This window comes from Astatotilapia calliptera, chromosome 22 (assembly GCF_900246225.1).
Source record: "Astatotilapia calliptera chromosome 22, fAstCal1.2, whole genome shotgun sequence".
NCBI classification, from domain to species: domain Eukaryota; kingdom Metazoa; phylum Chordata; class Actinopteri; order Cichliformes; family Cichlidae; genus Astatotilapia; species Astatotilapia calliptera.
Genome location: NC_039322.1, coordinates 18,978,461 through 19,003,904, shown reverse-complemented (window position 1 = coordinate 19,003,904; position 25,444 = coordinate 18,978,461). Strand labels below are relative to the sequence as shown.

Genomic DNA, 25,444 nt, shown 5'->3' with positions numbered 1-25,444 from the left:
AGAAACTTTTGGAGAAATTTCTAAGAAACTGTTTAGATCATCAGTTATTATTCAGATGTTCTCCCAAGGTCTGTGAGAAGACCCAAACTCTCACCCTCAGATGAGAAGAATTTGGTTAGGACTTTCAGGAATAACCCAGGAACCACCAAGGCTCAAGCCTGCAAGAAACTGGAAACTGCTGAAACAGCATGACTGTCCACAATAAAGTGAGTTTTATATTGCCAGGGACGGAGAGGGTGCTGACCAAGAAAGACGCCCCTGCTTCAAAATCAACACCTTCAAGATGTACTGAAATTTGCAGCTGCCCACATAGCCAAGCCAAATGCCTTCTGGGAGAAGGTTTTATGCTCAGATGACACAGAATTTGAGATGCCTCAATGATAAGTGGTATGTTTGGAGGACTAAAGGTGGGGCTTTAAAACTAAGAACACTGTGCCAGCTGGTGGTAGCATCATGCCTCACATGCATCATGTCAGTAAAAAAAAAAGTGGTTGGAATAGTAAAGAAGAAGAAGGGATACCTCAAACTTCTTCAACGTCACCTCAAATTAACAACAAGACGACTGAAACTTGGATACAATTGGCTGTTCTAACAGGACAGTGATCTGAAACACATCGCATATTTGGATGGATAAAGCAGGCTAACATTAAGCTTCTGGAATGGATTCAACCATATTGAAAATTTATGGACTATGCTTGAAATTCGGGTCTGTGCAAGGAAAGAAACCAATCTTAATGAATTCTACTAAATTTGCAAATAAGAGTGGTCCAAACAGAATTATGCCGAGAGGTTTTTTGATGACTACTAAAAGCAATGTCCCCTTGAAGAACCAAATATTTGTGGGGGTGTATGTACATATTTGAGCCTGTGTGACAAAATCCAAAACTAAATTCAAACTTGTGCACTCAATTCTTATTTCTGAAAGTAATTAAAGATGATTTTAAGACTTTAAAATTTTGAAATAAAGCAGTTAGGCCAGAAATTCACTGGCACTATCTAAGACAACTTCCGTTCTTCCACTTGACTCACCTTCACCCCACTGACTGAGTTGAGAACGAGTCATTCCAAAATATTCCACTTCCTCACCTTCAAGAAAACAAATGCAACACATACAATGATGTGATTACCCTTAAACTAAAGCCGGTGTTCCGTTCTCAAATTCATTTTATAATAATAATAATAAGCTTCTGTTACCAATTAAATTTTAAAATGGTGTTGTGTTTCTGTTAATTATATATTGACCTAACTATATGTTTTTATAATACTGAACGCTGAAAATTAAATAAAAAAATATTTTACTTCATATGTTTGTCTATAGTTGCTTCATGCCTTCACACTATGTGGCACAATGATTGTTTTTACTCTGTACAAACAGGAAAAAATGTGATTTTGAATTTATCTCAGCGTAGTTAATACAAAACTACTTTATTTTCAATCAGTATACAATTCATATTGACATATGGCGAGGGCGCTGGAGTCTGCGTTTTGTGTTTATGGGAAACAAGATGATGATTTCCCTGATAAGTGGGATACATAACAGTGAAAATATGGGGAAGTTGATGCTGTGTATTCCCAGTGAGTGCGTCCGTGACAGGAAGAGGGAGAAGCCGCCGCGGAGCGTCTTTTCCCTTTCAGTCTACCCCGGGTAATTTACAGTAACTCCCGTGCGAGTTGCTGCCTCCTTTGGTCTTAACTCAAGGAATATGGCTGTGTTGAAGATACAAGACCAGGTAATGCTCACCTATGAATTCAGTTAGTTGGGGTGTAGTCAGCTCGACACTTTTGAGGAAAACTGATTAACGCCAGTTTGCTCGAGTTTTTACAGTATGGGGATAAGGAGCGGCGTGTCACGTCGACTGCTTATTTTTCCTTAAACTTGTGTAACATAAAACTATTAGGTTTGTCGATAGTGACTTAAGCCTGCCGTGCAAATGTTATTTTTGAAATAAAAGTCTAAATGCTAGGCTAATGTTGCATCATTCTTATCATTAAGTCAACTAACATGTTAGCTAACTAGCTATAGCCGTAAACAGAAAAAAAGAAAAAAAGAGCAAGAAGTATGCTAACGTGTGGCCATCTGTTGCCTTACATTAACTTTGTCCAGTTAAAGTAGTTTCATGCCAAAGGCTCGGTGCTTTTGACTGTTTGTGTGTGTGTTGCTGGTGGTGATGGACCGATGAACACAGCTGGATAGCTACGAGGTTATCTGGGTGGCTAGCTAACTCCTGCGCCCTGTTAAATGTGAATAAGCAACCGCAATCCTTAACGCGCGGTACACCTTGCCAGGTTAATAACGTAAAAGTTAGCCGATATCGTGGATTGGATTGCACCTTCCAAATTAAAAGACTGCAGATCGAATTTGTTGCCCAGTAGGTTTGTCAGCTGTCCGTCTCAGCCCCCGAGGGCAGCTTCGGGCAGTCACCTGTTGCTGGAGATAAGAAAGGCTGTCACAGGAAGTAGCAGCTGGTGCTGGCCCTCAAGTCTGCTCAGCTGTGTTCACCGGTCAGACATTATCCTCAGATCAGCTGCTGGAAACGCTCCTGTCTTCAGGGTGGTGATAGCAAGTGGGCGGGTTGATCATTAGCCAAAGGTCGGATTAATGTTTTTGCCACACACTATTTATTTATTTATATTCCACGTTTGGCCCACTGAGAAGCCAGCCACATTAACAGCAGTTTGTATGTTATATAACATTTGAAAGGAAAATTGGTTGGTTGATTGGTTGATTGGTTGATAGATAGATGTAATAAATTAGGAAATCAAGTGTGTAAGCTCATATACATGTATGCATTTTACTTAACAGAAATAAAAATAGAATTATATATATGTATATTTAAAAAGAAAATAGTATTGTGGAGCAATCTATTTAAAAGACAGAATATTTTTTGGCATGGAATTTGTTGATTTGTCAACATACATAAAGAACAGGTTAACTTAGACTCAGACTTTTACACCGTGAGTCAAAGTACTGTGTTTCTGTTCGAGTGCTGGTGCTAAACTTCTTAAATAATACATTTTATAATAAAGATGATGAAACTGCATTAGGCTAAAATTATCGATTTAACTCTTTCATTTTTTAAATTTATGTTTTATGCTCTTAATGACTTATCAGGGGTTCAGTATAGTGACACTGACTGCTTAGAAATTCAGTTATATGTTGAGTCACAATTGGCTTTGATTGAAGCTCTGATGAGTTTGGTCAAGAAAAAGTGGGTCAGGTATTGTGGGGCTCAGTGTCCTGTCCTGGCCTGAACAGTCTTCCAGTCTTACATCAAGCACGCAACAAGCGGAAGAGTGTGTGTGGTCAGATCTCCCTCTCTATTCTCTATTGTTCTCTGTGCTGTTTGCTGACAAGTTGACAAAGGGACAAAAATAGTCACACTTAGAGTGCTCAGAGGGCCAAAGTGGAGACGAGAATGTCATTTTTCTTGGCAACGGCGTATGTTTGTCCTGCAGAGGGCGTCCTGTTGCTTAGAAACCAGGCTGTTTGACCCAGCTAAGAAGTAGGGCTGCTCGATTATGGCAAAAATGATAATCACGATTATTTTCACTGAAATTGAGATCACGATTATTTGACGATATTTATTTAACCCTTTAAGACCTACCATAGAACCAAGTCCACCAGAGCTTATATAATTTTTTTACATGTTGTAGTGCCATTTGTGGGAGCATTTCAAGTTGCTATACACCAATACAACTGTTATAGCCCAAATTTTAATAATATGTCTGCATTAAGTCCATAGTAATTACATTAATTGCAAAAAAGCGCAATAAACTACAAAAAAATTTGAAAATCGTTTTTGTTTTTCTTTTTACATATATTTCTACTTGGAGAAATTTAAGAGGTTTATCCCTCAAAACTTTAAATACAAAAAAGTGTTTCCACACCACTGAAGTTTTTTTTTTTTACCTCTCTTTTCAACCAACGGCAGTCACTCTCCTGTCCAAATAACTTCTGCTTAGCTTTCCGAGCTTTCCTCGGGTCCTCTTAATTGTTGTGATGCGTGTTCGAAATGCAGAGAGGTGCGCTCGATTTACCACACGGAGCAGCGCGAGAGTAAAGCACGAGGGAGGGAGGGGCTAATAATCGGCTCAGTCATTTTTAATGATCGTTGAAAGCCCAGATCGTAATCGTGATTAAAATTCGATTAATTGAGCAGCCCTACTAAGAAGTGATTGAATCATTTCTTCTTCTTCTTCTCCTTTTTTTTTTTTTTTTTTAAATATACTATCATTAGTATTTCAAATGTTTCTCCTTCTATGTGTTTACTGGCCTGCGACTTCTCAAAAGAACTGTCTCTATTCAGCAGAATCGTGCGATGCAATAGCCGGTCACCAGAGAGCTTCTGACCATCATGCACCAAGTTGTTTGGATAAGTGCAGTGTGTGCAGAATTTATACAGCTTAATTGCTTTATTGCTTTAGTTTTCAGTTTTATAGTCCTGGAGAGTATGTAGTCTATTCTAGGTTAATCTGGCTAAAAGTAGTGACTTATACAAGAAAAACCATTAGGAGTCACAGTTTGTTTTAGTTTATTTAGTCATAGTTAGTGTAAGTTTGATCAGAATTTGCAGATCTGCGAGTCAGCTGGGGTCCGCTTGAGGCCGCTTGTGTCTGAGTGACATCAACTACACGTGCGCCCAAGGAAGTGGAATTTAGGCATAGTTCATAGAATTATAACGGGAATAACTCCTAGTCTGTTGGGTCTCCAGCTGTCCGTGTCTGTGTCTGAGTATAATCAAAGCGTAAGCTGACCCAGTGGTTAAAACTGACTGTTCTGTGTTCTTGTTCTTTATCGGCGTTCCTGTTTCTCCCGCATTAACAATACATTAAAGATGATCTTGGCTCAAGGTTAGATGGTGTTAAAATAAATCTGCAGAGTTCTTCTTACAGTTCAAATAAAGGATTTTAAAAGAAAAAGGTAGAACTTCACATCACATCAGATTTTCACTAAACAATTAACCAATTATCCATTTAAAACTAAATTAATCAGAACAATATAATTGCCAGTGCTATAGAAAATCTGCCAAAAATATTTTAAAAAGCAATAATTGAATCAGTCAAATTCTTTAACTCTGTTTATTTTTGTTTAGTATTTTTTGGAAAATGAATTAAAGTCAAAGAGATGGTGAGAATCTGTGACCTTACATTTAAAAAAAGCCCAAAGCCAAATCAGAGTTATTTAGATTCATATGAATGTCACTGATACAATATTGATATTTCATTTTTAAATATCACAGTTATTGTCAGCGCAGTCATTGTGACATACCTAGTACACATCATACCAGTTGTGTCGCATTACCAGTAAGTTAGTAATCGTTATCAATATCTTGAGGCCAGTTCAATATCACAGTAATAATAATCCGGTTGTTCAGTGATGACACGACGAATCCTACTTCCGGTAGTAGTCTGCGTTTAATATGGCTTTTGTGTTGTTAACATGTTTAATGTTATGTATTTTCTTCTATTTGATCTCAAAAAGCTCCTAAAACAGTCAGTGATCACTGTTGACCTCCCTCGGCTTTTATTACCGCTAATCATTTATTTAAGCTCAGTTTTTAAAACCTTAGGATGTAACTACAGCCCAGCCCATGCAGCAGTATATGAATGACTAACCTTGTATTGTGGATGGATTATCTCAGTTGTTCTCCTGGCTGAAGTTTGGTCCTTTTACAGCATCCTGCCATGCGATTACATTTGTTCCTGACCACCGTGAACACTCACGTTAACTTTTATCGAGTGGAAAAAAAGTTAGCTTGTTTATATTATGCTAACATAGCTGTGTCGCTAGCGGTCACGTAGCACATCATTATATACCAGCTAGCCCAACTTCAGTAACCCTACAAACGTCACTGCTGTTTAGTTTTCTGTCTTCATTTATGCTGGAAGTGATAACAGAGCTGTAATTTGTTTCCAAAACCCCGCAGTCAGGACATGCTATATTGTATTTAGATAGAAGCTAGCGAGCTAACTCCCTGCTAACTTCTAACTCGTTAAATGTCATAAATTCCGTTTTCATGGATGCCTGGATGTTAAACTCAATTGTTACACCTGGTAGAGCAGAACGCTGATCATTTTATTAAAGATGAAAGACTTTAGGCAGTTTTTCTACTCTCAGTAATGCCATAGTGATCGTTTGATATATGGACCTGCAGCGGAGTTTAGGTCCAGACACGGCTAGTGACGTCAGACTGAACAACCGGATAATTAAAAAAGTCTATCCCGCGTACTAGTTCAAAAGTTGTATTAAAACACTGACGTGATGGTAGCAGACCATTTATTTAAAATGTTTAAATAATTTGTTGATGGGAGACAGATTAAAGTGTTGAATGGATGCAGAGTAGGTGGTTAACGATACTATGAGGTATAAAGTTAGTTAGATTATCTTAGCTTAAGCAATTTACAACATTAGCCATTACAAAGATTTCAGCCTATCATACAGATGATTTCATAACGGTAATATCAGCTTTCTTGAGCAAAATGGTAACCTGTATTTTAGGATAGCAACGCACAGTACTTTCATACATAATGAGTCAGGGGAGAGCTATCGCAGCAGCTGCACTAATCGCCATCTTCCACTTGTAGTTTTTGCTGCTCTGTTTGTAGTTTTTCTAGAGATATAATAGCTCTAGATGGCTCTGGCTACACATCAAAACAGCAAAGTTATACTACAGATAATCTCATGATGATCGTTGAAACCTTTTAATATATCTCACGGTATCAGCTGATATCAGCAGGTTTATTACTGCTGTCTGTGCCAGCACACACACTCACGCACTGCCCTTTGTGTTTCTGGGATCATGTTACACACACCGTGCATCCTATTGCTGGGTCAGAGCAGAGGTCAGTGCAGGCCTGCATACTTTCTCTTACACATGCACACTGTCACGCCAGGTCTCTCATGAAGTAGCTGCAGTCACACTGGACTTTTCATACCACACAAGACCAACCTAACAAAATGTTTATTTATTTGTTAGATTGTTTTTTCACATGATGTTGATCATTCATTTTACTGTATCTGGAGTTTTCCAGCCTGTTCCACATCCACTGCTTTGGCTTTGCTTTTGAGTTTGGGTGGATACAGACAGAAATACTCACTTCTGTTTAGCGGATTACAACAAATTTGCTTTGTAAATATCTTCGGGCTGCTCTGCTTAGAGTTTCCCCAGTGCTAGCAAGTGGGATAGACAAAACGCTGGTTGTTTACATGCTTTGCTTCGTGAAAATCATTCTTTGTTTGTGCTTTTGATGCAAATCTGTAATGGCAGAGTGATTACTGTAGGAAAAAAGAAATTGTATGTTGTGTTTCATATTATGTTTCTAAATGCTAAAACCATTAGACTTAAAATTTAGGCCTGCACAAAGGCTCTTTCTAAATGAATCGCTCTCTCTCATTTGCCTTGCGCCGTCCCTCCCACTGAGTTAATAGGGATGTGTGGCTTGGCAAGATTGCTCTTTTTAGGATCTGCGTTGAATATGAAGGAGACACACACACACACACACACACACACACACACACACACACACACACACACACACACACACACACACACACAGTATTGCACGCACAGACTGGTCTTGTTAGCTACCCTCACATTCTCTGGCAAAGCCATTTGGTTCCAGTTTTATAATGAGGAGATGGGAACTTCTAAAGCTATGCCACCAGTACACCAAAGAGGACAGGGGCACACACACAAACTAAAACAACAACAATGTGGTATTCATTTTCTTTGATTCTTCAGCATACAAAATGAAAGGGGACTTCTATTGTAGCACCAGCTTTATAAAATGCAGATAATTTACACCCCATTTAGCTAAAAACAGCACTACATTTAAGTGTGTATGTGTATTTGTTGTTGTTGTTGTTGTTGCTTTTAACAATCTATGTTGAATATAGCTTTTAAGATCCCTGAAGATGCCTGGCCAGTTAACAAAATATGAGCAGCCTTTGACATTATTACTTTAATGTGCAATAACAGACACAGGAGTTTTATTACATCGGTACTTAATGATAAGGCAAAGGGTAGACTGAGTTAGGTAGAGTTGTAAACAAGCAGGGATCTGGACCGAGCTCAAACGTCCAACAAACAGCATGGTTTCTGTTCCTTGAGAGGGAAGCTTTTACTCTAAAAGCATTATTAGACTTTCGCTTTTGTTCTTACAGTTAAAACAGTGGAAGTATTGTCATACTCGTTAGCTGGACAGTCAGGATAAGCCCTGACCAGGAAGTGACCTGGTTACAGTGACGCATCAAATAGCTGTCCTTTGTCCCAGTAAATCTTACTTCTCTCGTCACTCTTTTTATAACTTGATTCTCTTTTATCTGCTCTTCTTTTTTTCCACTGTCAACTTACACAGCTGTTCTGTAGTGCTCCAGGTACCTGCCTACAATCATCCCCTCCCATTCCCACTCCTTTTCTTTTTATTTCTCTCTGTCTCTCACCCCTTTTATCTCTACTCCCCTTTCCCTCCCTTCTCTTTCTCTTCCCTGGCTCTCTTTTTCTCTCTCCTCTCCCCTCCCCCTCCTTTCCCTCTCCTATCCCTCTCTTCTTTTGAAAGAGCTGGCTTCAGCAGTCTGCCTGAAATGAGCGATGCATACCCACACATACATTAGGTGCTGCTGCCCCCTCCCACGTTTATGCTAATCTGTGTGTGTGCGCACGCGTGTGTGTTTGCATCAGTTGCGTATGTGCTCCTGGCTGCAGCACAGCAGCGAGGATATGTAGCTTCCTGTGCGCAGCTCATTCTGCCGCATGCCTCTTACTGCCACCATTACGCAAAGGAATTCCCTGCCGTCTCCGCTACTGCCGCTCACAGAGTGTGAGTGTGGAGACGAGAGAGGAGGAGGAGGAGGATAAAAAGACATGCCGCAAAGCAACACTGACAGATAGAGGACAGAGCCGGATTTCAGAGTGGTTTTTTTTCTGCGAAGATGTGCAGCGCTTGTTTACGAGGAAAACACTATGTGTGCGGGATTTACTGCTGACCTTTGTGCCGCTGAATTGTGCACATATGTGAGAAGGAACACTCTGTATTCATGTGCGTGAGTGACAGAGCGTGTGTGTGAGTGAGTGAGTGATTGTGTGGCGTGTGAATGTTTGTTCCCGATGCGGTCTGAGCGGGCTAGCCGTGTGTGTATTGTGGTACTGGAGGAGGTAGAGGAGGATGAGTCCTGCTCTTCATCCCCACCTCCACGGCCCAAATCATCCCCAGACCGCAGATCCCATCATGCCTCTCGAAAGGTAGTCGCTGAGGATGACAAGGTGAGATGGGACTGTTTGCTGAATCTCTAAATTGCTGGTTTTAATGAGGGTACCATCTACAGTTTTGTGTGTAAATGACAGCATTAACTAGGATTTAAGGTAGACCACTGCACTTTTGAGTTCTGGTCTGATGTTTATACCTGTACTGTTTCATGTGCCATTCTATAAAAATACAGTGCACTTTCAGCACATGGTTTGTGCCACTAAATATAGCGCTAGTATTGTCCTGCCACATGAGAACTGCTCTGGTTTGTATAGATTAAAAGCAAGCCCTGGTCTTTGTAGTCTCCGCTGTTGGATGTATAAAGGGCAAGCTTTCTGCTGGAACATGCTAATAAGTCTTTTCAACTTATGATGACTGCTCTTTGAAGCATGCACTGAAGAGGGTGAAGCCAAAGAAGATGTGCCGGCTGTGATGACAGGGTTTATGCATGGGGACCTCCTTCAGTCACTTACATTAGCTTAGTGGTCATCATTGTAATAGGCAAGAGATGGATGCCGGCATGCTAGACAGCCCTACTTATTTTTAGTTTGGAGGTAATGAGAGCAGGTTGGGGAAAACAGAAGAAGGCTGAAGTGTTTGTTGTAGTGCTTATTAACACTAGATCGTACTAAGTATAGACTGAACAGCAGTGTTTGACCATGACGAGCCACTCTAGCAAAAAAGGTTTGTCAGTAAGAGACATGGAGCCTCAGTAGACAATACTTGATAGGTTGCAAAAGAGCGAACGGCAGCATTTGAAGATTAGAGCCTCGCCAAAATCAGCACCATCATATTAGCGTTAGGCACTTTCACTACTGTTGCAGCAAATGAAAAACACTTTTTTATTTATAGGTTTTGAAAGAAGGAAGCTGCAATTAGAGAACAGTAGCATTAATTTAAAATTTCTACATTGCTCAAATCTTGGTAACAAAGATGAGGCTCACTAGGGGAGTCTTTAAGGCGATTTATTATAATACCAAATGTCTGCTGTGCTGCATGAGTTTTGTTATTTTTCTCTATCAAACACAGAAACAGTTAAATCTCAGAGATGACAAATTACCCTTTTATTATGAATTCATCACTTCTGAAAGCCGAAAGCAGTTTTAAAATAAAGGCTGATGCAAGGAAAAGGAGGATGCTGTTTTTGTCTTAATCTTACTTTTATCATGACTGCAGGGCATCGCTGGCTACAAATCCTGCTCAGTATGCTGTCAACCTCATGGCAGCTGTTTACATTTATGACCGTGAGCATAGATTAAACGGAGGCTAAAGATAAACCATGTGCCTGTCATTCATTCACAGTTTCTTTCTTGAGGAGGACCTTGTATAACTTGTTTAAATTTAGGAAATGTACTCAAAATTCTTCTTTATTCATAAATGTATTTTATTCATTTTTATTTTATTCTATATTTACATTTTATTTACTTTCTGTTGCAGCACAACGTGGCAAGAATGCTCAGGATTAACCCAGATTTGAACAGTTTTGTGCCAAAACAGCCACTCATAAACAAATAGGTGATATACAGCCATATGTGACCTATGGCTCTGTCCCAGCCTGGGATTATACTCTGTGTGTGTGCAAGACTCTTCCGTCTGAAACACTCATAACTCTCTCTGATAACACACTTGTCAGCATAGAAAATTACTGCCTTTCCAATAGTGCTATACGCTGGCATTTCTCATCATTCTTTCTTTTTTTAATCTCTATAGCCATCTCTGTTGAGAGCCATCTTCAATGTGGACCCAGATGAAGTTCGCGCCCTCATATTCAAGAAAGAGGATGTCAACATTCAGGTAAATCACACACTTTTGTTGCTTCAGGTCGTTTAGTTTTAGAATAATTTACACAAACACATTAGCATTGCCTTTCACTGCCACAGGGCACATAAACAACAGCGAGGGGAGCAGCAGGCAGCCGGCAGCCCACAGCTGATCTGGGTTTATCGATTGGCTGGCGGAGTGCTTTTTTGGCAGCTTTCTGTATTCTGCATCCTATGTAGCTGCCAGCCAGACAGGACATATGAACTGTTTGTAACACTCTAACCTTTCAGATGAGAAAGGACACGACCTTCACTGGCTCTCTCCTTTTTCCCCAATTTCATTCAGTCTGTGTCCCAGTCTTCCTGAGCGTGTTTTTCCAGTGTGATTTCTGTGGTTCTATAATGGTGGGGTCATAACACCAGCTCTCCCTGGAGCCAGCTACACTAGCCCAGGCCTATTCCAGTCACATGAGATTTGTTTATAGCCCCACCTCACTGATTGGTCTCAGTTGTACTGAAAGGGCGAGATGTGTGTTGAAGTGATGAAGTGAAGTGAAGAATAAAAGGGAAACGATGATAGATATTTTTACTGAATGGCACTTCCTGTGGTCTGCAACACTGTAAGGTCTATTGATTCTGTTCTGGCATGCAGCAAATGATGTCACAGCTCAGGATGTGTGTCCTGAACGAGAAGTGAAACCTATTTTTTACTGATTGTTTTTGTTTCGTAACGTCCTCCCAGGACAACGAGAAGCGGACCCCGCTGCATGCTGCAGCTTACCTGGGAGATGCTGAGATCATTGAACTTCTCATCCTCTCAGGTAAACATTACACCCCAGCTCACCTGTTAAGCTAATCATCCATCCATTCGCTTATCCTTTTCAGGGTCGCGGGGGGCGCTGGAGCCTATCCCAGCTGTCATAGGGCGAGAGGCGGGGTACACCCTGGACAGGTCGCCAGTCTGTCGCAGGGCCAACACACAGGGACAGACAACCATTCGCACTCACATTCACACCAATTAACCTATCCCCAGAAGCTGCATGTCTTTGGGCGGTGAGAGGAAGCCGGAGTACCCGGAGGGAACCCACGCAAACACGGGGAGAACATGCAAACTCCACACAGAAAGACCGGCCTGATGGTGGAATTGAACTCAGGACCTTCTTGCTGTGCGGCAACAGTGCTAACCACCGTGCCACCGTGCTGCTGTTAAGCCAATCATTTGATTTCATTTCTACCTAATTATGGACCTCTAGTTATAATGCCTGGGTGGATGGAGAAATACAGTTATGTCTGTATCCTCATTACCTCTTCTGTATGTTTATATCCCTTCACTCAAACTGTAGTATTTTTTAGGCACAAGTCTTAAAAGCGTTATTTACATCATGCTGATTGCTCGGTAAGATACTCAAAGCAATACTGAATAATTAGCTGTTCTCTCCTTATTAAAATGTGCAATTTGTAAGAGCCTCGTGGGAGTGTCCTCCCAAGAGGGACGCTTTACTTTCCAAGCTTCTTAGACTATGATGACCTGGATGACTGAGAACCTTCACAGACAACTTTTTTTTTGTATTTCATTAATGCCATGTTACTCTTTTCCCCCCTGTAGTTCCCTACTTCCATACAGCTCAGTGCATTTTAAACTGGAATAAAAGCCTGACTGTTTGTCATCTCTTTTATCATAACATGCAGTTTCTCAGTAATTTCCATGCTGTGCTCACTGCTCAGTTACCGTCTCATGGTGACTAGTGACCGCTCTTGTGATCTGTCAACAATCTGATACGAGTGTTTTTTTGGCTTCATTTTCTGTGAAGTAAGCTGAGCACATCAGTGGGAGGAGCTTACACTTAAACGCCTGAGTGTAAGCATACGTGTAACACGAGTGAGTAGGGTGCTGTAGTGCGCGAATAAATGTGAGACTGTGTGTGTATTCAGTGTTTCTCAATGAAGAGCAAGTAACAGGTGCAGCTGCAGGGCTATTTTAACACACGGGTCGTGCCAAAAGGGGATCATGGGCATTTTATATCTTCCAGCCACTGTTGGCTCATCCTCCTTCTCATAAAATCCTTTTTTATTTATTTATTTTACAAGATATTTTTTAAGATATTTAGCTCTTCCCCTCCTTTTTGTACATTCTGCGATTCTGCGTATGGCACTATGTGACTGCTCTGACATCTCCTTTTTCTTACCCTGTCTCACTCTCTTCTTCTCACTCAAGGAGCCCGAGTTAATGCCAAAGATAACAAGTGGTTAACTCCTCTTCACCGAGCTGTGGCTTCTTGTAGTGAGGTAACACATTTACACAAACACACATGCAAATGTGACCTCTGGGGAATCCGCTACAACTTTGACCCTGTCACAAGTAATGGTAAACAAATCCTTTTTTAAGGGAGATTTCGCAAACACTTTCTGCTTAGAATATCTTTTAGCTGCTTTACTGACAAGGTTTCGAGAAAGGTCTGTCGTGATAAAGTTAAGAGAATCTTTCCCAGAATCTGGCCTTAAAGGGGCAAATGGAAATAACCCCTGTGTTATGGCTTTGTGTTTGATAAACGTCAAAATGTCTGCCTATTCTTCTTAGTCCTGGGCGACATGCCCAAACTAACATAGTCCCTTGTGTAGTTTCTACTTTCCAGCATTTTGATTTCAGGATGAAAGCCCTCTATGAATAGAATATGAACTTTCTAAACACCCACACAGCCACCTGTAAACCTTGGTGCTTACATTCTTAGAGCACTGAGACTGTTTTCCAGTAGACCTTATGTTTGCTCACTCTTTATTCAGGATGCTGTGGCAGTGTTACTAAAGCACAGTGCGGATGTGAATGCTCGTGACAAGAACTGGCAGACGCCGCTCCATGTAGCAGCTAGCAATAAGGCGGTACGCTGTGCTGAGGCTTTGGTCCCGTTACTAAGCAATGTCAACGTATCTGATCGGGCGGGACGCACTGCCCTGCACCACGCTGCCTTCAGTGGACATGTAGAGGTCAGTCTTTCTTCACTCCCACACACACAGATACAGAGGTGACTACACATCAGCTCCTTGTCAATCTGATTCTGTGTGTCAGATGGTGAAGTTGCTGCTGTCAAGAGGAGCCAACATTAATGCGTTTGATAAGAAGGACAGGAGAGCCATCCACTGGGCAGCCTACATGGGTAAGAGTGTTCATAGTGGTCATAGTGTTGATGTGAATGGGAGATGCTGGCATGTAGTTCTTGACAGAAGTGAATTTGACTCATCTCCTTCTCACTTCTCTGTATTAGGTCACCTGGAGGTAGTGAAGTTCTTGGTTGCCAGTGGAGCTGAGGTGGACTGTAAGGACAAGAAGGCTTATACCCCACTGCATGCAGCTGCCTCCAGTGGCATGAGCAGCACAGTGCACTACCTGCTGAGCCTCGGGGTTAATGTCAGTACAGACATACTGACAGTGTCCTTAAAATGCCGTCTGTGTCACCAAAATTTCTTACTGTAGTTAGTAATGGTTAAATTGAAAATGTTGTTCCTCTGTGCATAGGTAAATGAGGCTAATGCCTATGGCAACACACCACTCCATTTGGCTTGTTACAATGGACAGGATGTGGTTGTCGGTGAGCTGATCAAGGCAGGAGCCAGTGTTAACCAGGTGTGTGCGCATCACTCTCTGCCACGTTGCATGTGCATAGTAATTGTGTGTTTAATCCTGTTACTTGGTCCCCTGGCTTCAGGTGAACGAGAGGGGCTTCTCTGCCCTCCACTTTGCTTCCTCCTCACGCCAGGGGGCGCTGTGCCAGGAGCTGCTGTTGGCCCATGGGGCTCACATCAACTTGCAGGTAATGTTAACATGCAGTTAAAAAAGCTGAAACTAGAAATTCATCCAAGGGAGAGTATTTGCTTTCCAAAGAAGGAAGTATGTGCATAATGCTCCTATGTCTATGTATTAAAAAAGGATAAATTTTATCTTGTATGTCCTCAGTGTTTACTAGTATGCATCCTGCTCAGAATTTAGTTGAAAGCTAGAGGGACTGTGTTTTTAGCACTTTGGTAGCAGTGATGGAAACTGATATTGGGTCCCTACAGCAACAAGGTGCAAGGCCATATGGATGATGGAGGGGGAGGGAGACTCCCTAAGGCAGCAAGCTGCTCAAGCATTTTGTGTGTGTGGGTGGTCCACAGTGGCGTCTGTGATAGCTTCTGTTCATTTTATCTTTCTAACACTTCTGAGTTAGACTCATAGTTGAATAGCTGATGTTTTAATGATTTCATATTTGTAATATGTACATTTTGCAATAATAAATGTCTCTTTCTCTGCCTTCTCTCTCTTCAGAGTAAAGATGGGAAGACTCCCCTGCACATGGCAGCTACACATGGAAGGTTCTCCTGCTCTCAGGCTCTTATTCAAAATGGTGAGAGCCCTCGCCCAGTGCTGTCTGTCTCATGCATGGATTCAAATTAGTTTGGATCTCAGAGTGTGCTGTATGCCGCATATGTTGCACAATATGCTCTTTTTTTTTCTTGAGATTGCTCCGGCTTTTTTAATGGAAAATATAATTCTATCTGATTTATGTGGGTGTAGGAGCTGAAATTGATTGTGAGGACAAGAGCAGAAACACTGCCCTTCACATTTCTGCCCGCTATGGCCACGAGCTAATTATTACAGCGCTCATCAAACACGGAGCCAACACAGCCAAGTTAGTAACAACTGACATTCACCATCTGTCTGTCTTCTTGCTTCATGTTATCTGTGCAGTAGTGTTAAAGGATCAAATGCAAGTGAGTAGCTCTAAGCCTGGAAACGGTTAAGTCAGGATAAATAAAATATTTTTTTTCTGTCATAAAAATGCTTGCATGCAATGGCTTGTCTTTTAAGGAGAGGCATTCACGGGATGTTCCCCCTACACCTGGCAGCTCTCAGCGGCTTCTCAGATTGCTGCAGGAAGCTGCTGTCCTCAGGTACATTAATGCTGACACCATTCAGGCCTGTGGAATCACCCAGTTGACATCCAAATTAATGCAGCTTGCATATTTGTGCAGGGTTTGTCATAGACACTCCCGACGACTTTGGAAGGACCTGTCTACATGCTGCTGCAGCTGGAGGGTGATTGTTTTTGCTTACTGCTTCAGTATTATTAGTTTACTTATTCTCCTGTCATTGTACTCTTTCTTTCTCTTTTCAACAATCTGATACACGTTTTGGTTGAACTGAAAGTTTGTGTATGTACTTTGTAAATGTCATGCAGTTGACTGTTGTACCAGTGAGTGGTACATTAACACAGCTGTCCCCCTCTCCACACAGGAACCTGGAGTGTCTGAACCTGCTGTTAAACATCGGAGCAGACTTTAACAGGAAAGACAACTTTGGCAGGTAAGATAAAATGTGAAAATTGGATTAAGAGTACAGTGCTGGTGTCACAAAGGTGGATGCTAGAAATGGAGTAAAATAAGAGATGGAGACAATGGTAAAGTTTTGACCACATTAAATCTGCGAATAGTGGCTAACTTAATTTATTGATCTTCACAGAGCTCCGCTACACTATGCATCAGCCAACTGTAACTACCAGTGTGTGTTTGCCTTGGTGGGCTCTGGGGCAAGCATCAATGAGCTGGACAAGAGAGGCTGTAGCCCCTTGCACTACGCTGCTGCTGCTGATATTGATGGGAAGTAAGTTCTGCTCTGTGTTCAAAGTGTAAATATTATGTTTCAGAGAATCCCTAATGCCAAGTTTAAAGTGTTTCTTTAAAAGAGATAAAAGAAACACTTTAAACTTACCCTGTCTATTGTCTTTCCCAGATGTGTGGAATACCTTCTGAGGAATGACGCAGATCCAGGTGTGAGAGACAAACAGGGTTATAGTGCTGTGCACTATGCCTCGGCCTACGGACGCACACTCTGCCTGGAGCTGGTGTGTACAGCTGCTGCACTGAATGGGGAAAAATTGGCCATAAAGGCTGATAAATCTGTTTTCTGACACTATATCAAAAAGTCTCTTTGTTTCTTTTAGATGGCAACTGAGACGCCCCTTGATGTGGTAAGAGGAATTTCAGTCTCTCACTGTAGCACCATTGAGCTTTGCGAGGAGCTCCCTCTGTTGTAGTGTAGTGGCTACGACAACTGCTAAACAGATAAAGCTGTGAACCCTCCTCTGGCTTATTATGGCATCAAATTAAAAAGGCTGTTTTTATCTGTATTTTGTACAAAACTAAAATCTGTTCATATATATATATATATATATATATATATATATTGATGTACTTTTTGAAATCATGACACATTTCTATGTAAATAAAGCCCTTTTTTCTCATGTTATGTTGTTTTACCTTTTACCTTACCTAATCTTATGCCCTCCTACCTTTTATAGTCTTTCAGTTTTCAACCAATTTTCATCCATCAGTATATGTATTGCACATACTGGCATTTGTGCAAACCTGGATCTGAAATGAGTAATATTGCTGTTTCAGCTAATGGAGACATCAGGAACAGACATGCTGAGTGATTCAGAGAGCCACGCTCCCATTAGTCCACTCCATCTGGCAGTGAGTTTTAAGATTTTTTTCTTTAAAGCATGTTTTCTTTTCTATCTATCTTTGACTCTGCATTCATTAAAGAAGGATTAGTACTTATTTAGGGCTTTTCTATTCTATCTGAACACTCACCCACTCATACAAGCACTTTCTCCTATGCTCAAGCAGTTTTAATGTCACACACTCATCCTTTTGACAGTTAGATAGAGGAGCTGGGTATTGAACCACCAACCTTCAGATTAGTAAGCCACAGCCACCCCATTTAACATAATGTGTGTGTGTGTGCTTTTTCACTTTGTCCAGGCTTATCATGGACACTGTGGAGCCTTAGAGGTGCTCTTGTCATCCCTGCTTGATGTGGATGTTCGGAGCCCAGAGGGATGCACCCCCCTCATTCTGGCCTGCTCAAGAGGTCATCAGGAGTGTGTGTCTCTGCTGCTGCACCACGGCGCGTCACCCATGACTCGGGATTACATTCACAAACAGACAGCCATACATACTGCAGGTATATAAGCAGGCAGTCGCCTTCCCATCGCGTGAAAAGGGTGAATTTTCTGGCTTTTAAAGTTAAAATTTCATTTTGCTGTAGCTATGAATGGCCACCCAGAGTGCCTGCGCCTGCTGTTGAACAACAATGACCAACACATTGATGTGGATGCACAAGACAGCAACGGACAGTGAGTGTGTGCATGTGTGTTTAAATACATAAATAAAAAAATATATAAATCTTAGGCTACTGTTTTGTGCGATTCAACTGATCACTTAAATATTCTTACTGAGTTGTGCCTGATCTCCACACTGTGTTCAGGACTCCTCTGATGTTGGCAGTGCTGAGCGGACATACAGACTGTGTGTACTCTCTGCTCAGTCAAGGAGCCAGTGTGGAGAATCAGGACCGCTGGGGCAGGACAGCACTACACCGAGGGGTGAGATAGGCACACGTGTCTACTGAGATCGCATATTAAATTTTAATATATGCTTTTTAAAAATTTCTTTTGGTATTTATACTCTCTAGTGTTTTCTGTATGTTTCACATAGGCTGTGACAGGCCAGGAGGAATGTGTAGAGGCCCTTCTCCAGCGGGGAGCCAGCGTGAGTGTAAAGGACATCCGGGGCCGCTCCCCCCTGCACCTGGCATCTGCTTCTGGCCGTGTGGGTGCCCTGGGTGCCCTGCTGCAGGCCACCAACACTTCACACAGTCACACAAACCTCACTGACAGCAAGGGCTACACACCACTGCACTGGGCCTGCTATAACGGTATTGGGACACAACGTGAAATGTTTGAGAACCATGTCAATCTGGGTTTTTTTAAGACACAGCACTGTACTTTCTTCTGTTTTTACATCTGTCTTTCTCTGTTTTCCAGGGTATGACGCATGTGTGGAGATGTTGTTAGATCAGGAGGTGTTCAGGAAGATTACAGGGAACTCATTCAGCCCACTGCACTGTGCTGTGTAAGGCTCTGTCTGTTTATATCCACGAATGTTTATGAGGATCGATTTGCTCTGAGGGTGTGTGACAGGCTGCGTTGTGTGTTTTAGGATAAACGATAATGAGGGAGTGGCAGAGATGTTAATTGACTCCCTGGGTGCAAATATTGTGAATGCAACTGACTCCAAGGGCAGGTGAGAGATGCAGACTTAAAATCATGCGTGGAGGGATTTTTTTGTTGTTGTTTTTTTGTATTTGTTCTTAGTGAGCAGGAACGTATTTACAATAACTGTATTGATGTTGATGCAGGACTCCTCTTCATGCTGCAGCTTTTTCTGACCATGTGGAGTGCGTTTCCCTTCTTCTGAGCCATGGAGCTCAGGCAAATGTTGTTGACACCCACATGCACAGAACACCACTGATGATGGCAGCTCTAAATGGACAGACCAATGCTGTGGGTCAGTACACTAACTGATACAGGGATAAACTTGTGGAAATAATGGTCCCTGATTTGTTAACCTTTCACTTGTATTAATCTCCACTGTTGTGTTGTGTTACAGAGGTGATGGCGAGCGTTGCTAAGGCAGACTTGGCACTGCAAGATGCAGACAGGAACACAGCATTGCATTTGGCTTGCAGCAAGGTAAAGGCATTTCAGAGACAGGAAATGTTATTTAGTCATTCAGTATTAAAAATGTTGCGATTTTCTTGTGGTCTCAGTGTCTCAGATTTTAAGTTGAAAGTAGTTACCATTCAGATTTTATATTTTTGCAATGTGTGGGACGTGTATGTTTTGGCCCTGGCTCTTGGAACATTTATGTATCACTTTGGACACATCTGGCAGACACATTTAACCACATCATCACATGTTTCACTTGCATCACTAAAAGGCACAATTTGGAGAATGTCATATTATTGTGAACAATAATATTTGCCACACACACGAGCACTGGTCTGTAACTGTCACACAAAGAGCTTTTTAAAGCTTTGCGCGAGATTAACATTTATGTGAAGCTCAGAACGTCATCTCTTTAACATATTGACAAAGGCAGGATTGTTGCACATCTCACGTGGTCACTGCAGATGACTTTGGTACTCTCTGCTCTTCTCAGGGTCACGAGACAAGTGCCTTGTTGATTCTGGAGAAAATCAGCGACAGGAATCTCATTAACTGCACCAACGCTGCTCTGCAGACGTATGTAGAACCTGAAGGTTGCACCTACTGTAAGCAGCAGGATAACCGCCAAAACCCAGTGTGAACTTACTGTAGCACTCTTCTACCTGCAGGCCCTTGCATGTAGCAGCCAGGAAGGGATTGACAGTGGTGGTCCAGGAGCTGCTGGTGAAAGGAGCCAGTGTGTTAGCTGTGGATGAGAATGGTCAGCTTTCATCTCACTGCACTCACACGTACTCTTCAGGTGTAATTCTAATGTGTACTATGAACCCCTTTTCTCCTTTTATTCCCAGGTTACACTCCAGCTTTGGCTTGTGCTCCCAATCGGGATGTAGCTGACTGCTTGGCCCTCATCCTTAACTCAATGATGCCCACCTCGCCCATGGTCACCATAGCAGCTTTGCCCACTCTCTCGCTTACTCAAACAGTCATCAACCACCACCCTATTTCAAACCACATTTCCAAAGGTGTGGCCTTTGATACTCCAGCCCCACTGAGGCCTGACCACGCCTCCTACTGCAGGCCAGAACGGCCGCTGTCCTCTGTTTCTGGAGATGATGAAATGAATGACTCAGATTCAGAAACGTACTGAGGACTAGTGGAACCTCAATACTGGCAGGTTAGCCAGCCACTCAGGAGCCTTAATAGATTACTGACAAAAGCTTGACAGGGCAGTAAATACAAGCAGAGTATTCTTAGGTAAGTCTCTTCAAATCTAAAAATAATCCTCGTCTGAACCACATGCTTGCTTCCTTCAGGTGCATACACAGTGGAAAAGATGCACTAATGTAATAATTTGGTAAAATAAAGAATAATTTGCCACTTTTTTTTCTCCACGGCATCACTGTACGACCAGTAACATGCCCAGCGTCCTTTTCAATTTAAAGCAGTGTTTTTATTTTTATGTTGAACTCTTTCTGTTTGAGGATACTTTCTGGAGTGGTTTTAAAGATTTTTCATTCACATTTACTAATGGAGCATCTGGTGAAGAAAAGCTCAGAGGACTGCTTTTTTTTTCTTTGTTAAGACAGAAACTGAGGGACAATCTTATGGGACCAGCTGAAGAAGCGTTTTCCCTACTGTACTTTGAGCTTTCACAGCAGCCACTGACTGTCACTCTGGGACACTTATAATGCTGCATTCAAGATTAGGATCGACTTCTTGATTCCTAGGAGAGAAAGTCAATATTGAAACCTACGTATTTATTCCAGGTGGAGATTGAATCGTTGAGAGCGGATTGTGACAGCAGGTGGATGTAAGACCAATGTACTGTACAACTGATGAACTGAATGAGCAGCCCAAGGAATGGATAACTTGCAATGCTGTACTTTCTTAATGTTTGTGTTGTGTACAAGAGACAAGAGAAGGTGGCTGTCACTGTGTGTGTGTGAGTGTGTGTGAGAGAGAAACTATCAAATATTGCCTTTTGAGGAATATGCAACATTCAAACAGAGGATGAATGCTACATGGTGAAATGTTTGTATTGTAAAGATTAAGTAACAGATGATTAAAGACATTTGTTTTGGTTTATTTTATAAGACATAAAACAAATGTGTAACAGCTGAAGTTTGGAGCAGTTCTTAACCATAACACTGAACTTTATTTTCCTGATCCCTCCAAATTTCATTCATTATCCAGGTGGTACATTCGTCCATACAGGCAGGCAGTGACCAGGCCACCCTTCGTGTTTGAATGTTTTATGGTCACTCTCATGTCTGCAGCTTTCTCCAGACTCTCGGGCTGCTCCAGGACCAGTCGGCTTGTCAGAATAGATGGGTACACGTATTTGGTGTCAAAGTTCCCCTCCAACAGGAAGTCCATTTTAGACTCTGCTTCTTCCACTTCCTGTCCACAAGAGCTCTGATCCAACCCTCCACAACGGACTACTGCACAAACCTGTAGATATTTAACATGTGGCAAATAAAAATAGTGAGTTGTCAGTTTTAACCTTTTTAGAAATATTAAAATTCATGTGATTCTTGCCTGCAGTGCGTAACGTCCGTTGACTGTGTGTATTCCTGCAAATGCGCCGAGAGCATAGAGCTCTTTATGTTCTTGCAGTAACCACCTGTACTGCAGGCGGCAGCAGAAAGTGCCGTTGCACACTTTAACGTCACCTTGTGTCTCATTTAAGAGGACAAATGTAAATGTGTCATACATCATAGAGGAGATGAAGGTGGGGTAGGAGGGAGGAGGAGGGTCATCACAGTTGTCTTGGTAGCAGTATCCAGAGTCTGTAGCCACTGATATTGTTGACTCACCACCACCAGCCTCAACCTCAGGTGGCTCCAAAACTGGCACTCTGGCCACCAGCAGCCTGCCCTCCTCTGGGTCTCCTTTCCTGGCGTGGTGGTAGGTGGCAGAAAAAGGGGTGTAGATGCCACTTCCTGTCATGATGAGCCTGTCATTACGAATGTTGACAGCTAGTAGGGTGACATTGGCACCCAGGCTGAATGCCTGCTGAAACTGGATTGAATCCAGCAGGGGGAGCTGGTTCATCCAGGCTGTTGGAAAGATCAACTGACGCACACCCTAAAAAAAAAGCCATAAACAAGAAGTGTTGAATTTCAGAGAAGATTTTAAAATGTTACATATATACTCTGAGTGCATATGTGGTTATATTTTATACCCTCTGCACTAGGAGCACTGTAGGATCGTGAAAGAGGATGTCGAAGCAGATGAAGAGGCCAAACTTCCCAGCAAAAGGAGTGTCAAATGTTATGATTTCAGGTTCTGGAGGTGTGTCACAGGAGGCCTCAAAGTATAGGTTGTGTTTGTGGTAGCGTGCCACCAGAAGACCATCTGACCTGTATGAAAGAAGACATATTTGATTCAGAGTTGTAATAATTACTATACTTGGTAGTTCTTGTAGTAGTTTCTGTTATAGCTATTGAAACAAGAAGTGTTAACTTTGACTCCAGGAAATGTTTGGTGTTTTTGGCACTAGGGTCAATCATTTTTGTGGGAATTGTGGAGAACTGGTCTTTATTTAGGCACAAACACATGCACTCCATCTGTGGAGAGGAGGCCATAGAAAAGAAGTGTTTATTTGTCCGCTCCCTTCATTTTCATTTTAAGAGTTAACATGTACCTGAAAGCCACATTTGTGTTGAACTGCCAGCGCCCATCAGGAGGACAGGTGGAGGAGGGGCTGGTCTTCAGGGGACAGGGTTGCAGGTCGGGCATGTTGGCCACCAGGTAGAGGTTGTTACGACGAGCCATACAGCTCAATCTCTGGAGAACCTTTGAGTCACAAACATAATCAAATATGATGAGATTCAGACACAGTGAGATGTTACATCCAACAGAGTAGATGGGTCAGCTCCCCTGGGGCCCTGAAGATAAGAGTGCCCAGTCAAAGACTATCAAAAGTGCTCTTCCTGTACTTTAAACTGGATTCTCATATTCAGAGTATTACAGTAAAGTGGACAAATTATTAGTTCCACTATATGTTTAAGTCAGCACTCTATCTTGTGAACGTAAGTCTAACTTTATTTATCCTGTATATGTTTTCTTTAGGGCAGCACGGTGGCATGGTGGTTAGCACTGTTGCCTCAAAAAAAAAAAAAAATCCTGAGTTCCACCATCAGGCCGGGGTCTTTCTATGTGGAGTTTGCATTTTCTCCCCGTGTTTGCGTGGCTTTTCTCTGGGTACACCGGTTTCCTCGCACAGTCCAACGACATGCAGTTAGTGGGGTTGGGTTAATTGGAAACCCAAAATTGCCTATAGGTGTGAGTGCGAATGGCTGTCTGTGTCTATGTGTTAGCCCGGTGACAGACTGGGGACCTGTGCCTGCCTCTTGCCCTAAGACAGCTGGGATAGGCTCCAGCCCCCCTGTGACCCTGAAAAGGATAAGTGGAAAAGAATGGATCGATGGATGTTTTCTTTAGCTTTTACCACTACAAACATTGGCTCAGTAGTCCATGGTGCTGATCAAGAAAAAAAAACATCACAGCAGTGTTAAGCCTGTGGTGCTTGCCATCACCAAGATTGAAATATATGACTGTGAACCTCAGTGTTGTTGTGTCTTTCTGGCTCCATGCATGGATTCCAGCTCTCCTCCTGAGGGTCAGGAATGGTTTCCAGGTAGCTAGTGATGGATAATCGAGTGAAGTTAAATCCATGAATACCATCTTCTGGAAACACCAGGATCTGGGCCCCCTGAGAGAGACGACAGTGAGAGAGAGGAAGATTCAGTAATCTGTTGCAGTGAAAGTAAACACCTTTATACAGGGGAAGAATCAGTGGTTGTTTACTTAGAAACAGAATGCTGATACAATATAAAGAATTTCTTGTTTTAAGTAGTACTAAAGGGTGGACAGCTTTTATACCTATTCTGAAGCAGCAATGACTGCTTCAGTAAAAAGTCTGTTAAAAATTGACTATGACAGATCACAGTTTGACAGTTTTCATAAAAAACAGAAAAATGTGACAAGGTTAAAAGAGGTTGGTCCTGTAAGGCTTCTGAACACTGTTCGTCTTCACTTTCTTCTGCAGTCGACTTAATTTAATTCATTCGTTAATTTGAAGGACATGCCAACAGAATTCTGTAAAGGTCAATGAGTAATACTGTTTTAAATATGTGCATACCTGCTGGGCTGCCCGGGCTGCCTGCTCCTCGTAGATATCCAGGTTTTTCTGCATGTGCTGCAGGGCATCGTGGCGGGACACGGGCACGCGCGGATCTAGGTTCAGGATTACTTTGTGCTCGTACACAGCGGCAACATACCACGAGTCTGGAGTGGAGTCAGTTACACCGACAACAGACGCTAAATAAACATAGACAACAGCTATAACGAACAACATCGTTTCTCCACCGTCAGGCACGACACCTATGTGCTAACACAGACCATAAATAAGCGGTCAGAAGTCTTCCACGAGGCATGATGACTCAGACGATAATTTTCTAGTTAAAAAGTGATAAGAAGCTCCTCGTGCCAAACAGTGTTATATCCCCACAAATAGCCCCTGTTACGCTGCGGTTTATCTCGTGACCTCTTCCCCCCAATTTTTTTCCCCAAATAACTTTATTGGCATGTAACCGGACAGAAAAACGTTAAAGAAATATTAAACATTTATGTAACATGTAACTTTAAGACTAAAGTGCAGTTAAAATCTCAATGATAATAAATAACAAAAATTTTAGTACCGAAAAAGAAAAGTTCATCTATGAAATATATAACTATAGTGGTTTAAATAACCAAGTAACCATCCAATAATACTAAATATTACATATATTTATCGTTTACTTTTAGAATATAGAAATGTTTGAAATGTATGCTTAGATGTTTGTTTATGTGTAAAAATTTTAACTTTCTTTTTCTTTTGCGGGGATG

General features: G+C 41.9%; 2 protein-coding genes across 4 annotated transcripts; one reads left to right on the top strand and one right to left on the bottom strand.

Annotated features, from left to right (window-relative positions):
- The first annotated feature begins 1,565 nt into the window (after positions 1–1,565).
- On the top strand, positions 1,566–21,673 carry ankrd28a (ankyrin repeat domain 28a). 2 transcript variants are annotated; one of them, XM_026155938.1, is made up of 29 exons: positions 1,566–1,730; positions 10,957–11,040; positions 11,749–11,827; positions 13,222–13,292; positions 13,788–13,988; positions 14,071–14,158; positions 14,267–14,409; positions 14,518–14,625; positions 14,708–14,812; positions 15,307–15,385; positions 15,556–15,670; positions 15,850–15,932; positions 16,014–16,077; positions 16,276–16,344; positions 16,501–16,641; positions 16,771–16,882; positions 16,982–17,008; positions 17,439–17,513; positions 17,805–18,006; positions 18,091–18,178; positions 18,310–18,427; positions 18,540–18,759; positions 18,869–18,956; positions 19,044–19,127; positions 19,243–19,391; positions 19,494–19,576; positions 20,046–20,128; positions 20,221–20,312; positions 20,401–21,673. In XM_026155938.1, the coding sequence occupies exons 1-29, from the start codon at positions 1,704–1,706 to the stop codon at positions 20,697–20,699; spliced, it is 3,177 nt and encodes a 1,058-aa protein (XP_026011723.1). In that variant the 5' UTR covers positions 1,566–1,703; the 3' UTR covers positions 20,700–21,673. The 2 variants fall into 2 exon arrangements, with proteins under 2 accessions (XP_026011723.1, XP_026011722.1); XM_026155937.1 differs by lacking the exon at positions 1,566–1,730 and adding an exon at positions 8,557–9,263.
- A 14-nt stretch (positions 21,674–21,687) lies between these two features.
- LOC113014420 (biotinidase-like) lies at positions 21,688–25,128 on the bottom strand. Of its 2 annotated transcripts, XM_026155940.1 has the most exons (7): positions 24,959–25,128; positions 24,699–24,844; positions 24,120–24,269; positions 23,199–23,350; positions 22,737–22,914; positions 22,091–22,639; positions 21,688–22,003 (listed from the first exon to the last, which is right to left on the bottom strand). In XM_026155940.1, the coding sequence occupies exons 2-7, from the start codon at positions 24,750–24,752 to the stop codon at positions 21,731–21,733; spliced, it is 1,356 nt and encodes a 451-aa protein (XP_026011725.1). In that variant the 5' UTR covers positions 24,753–24,844; positions 24,959–25,128; the 3' UTR covers positions 21,688–21,730. The 2 variants fall into 2 exon arrangements, with proteins under 2 accessions (XP_026011725.1, XP_026011724.1); XM_026155939.1 differs by having other exon boundaries at positions 24,699–25,128.
- Positions 25,129–25,444: the final 316 nt, after the last annotated feature.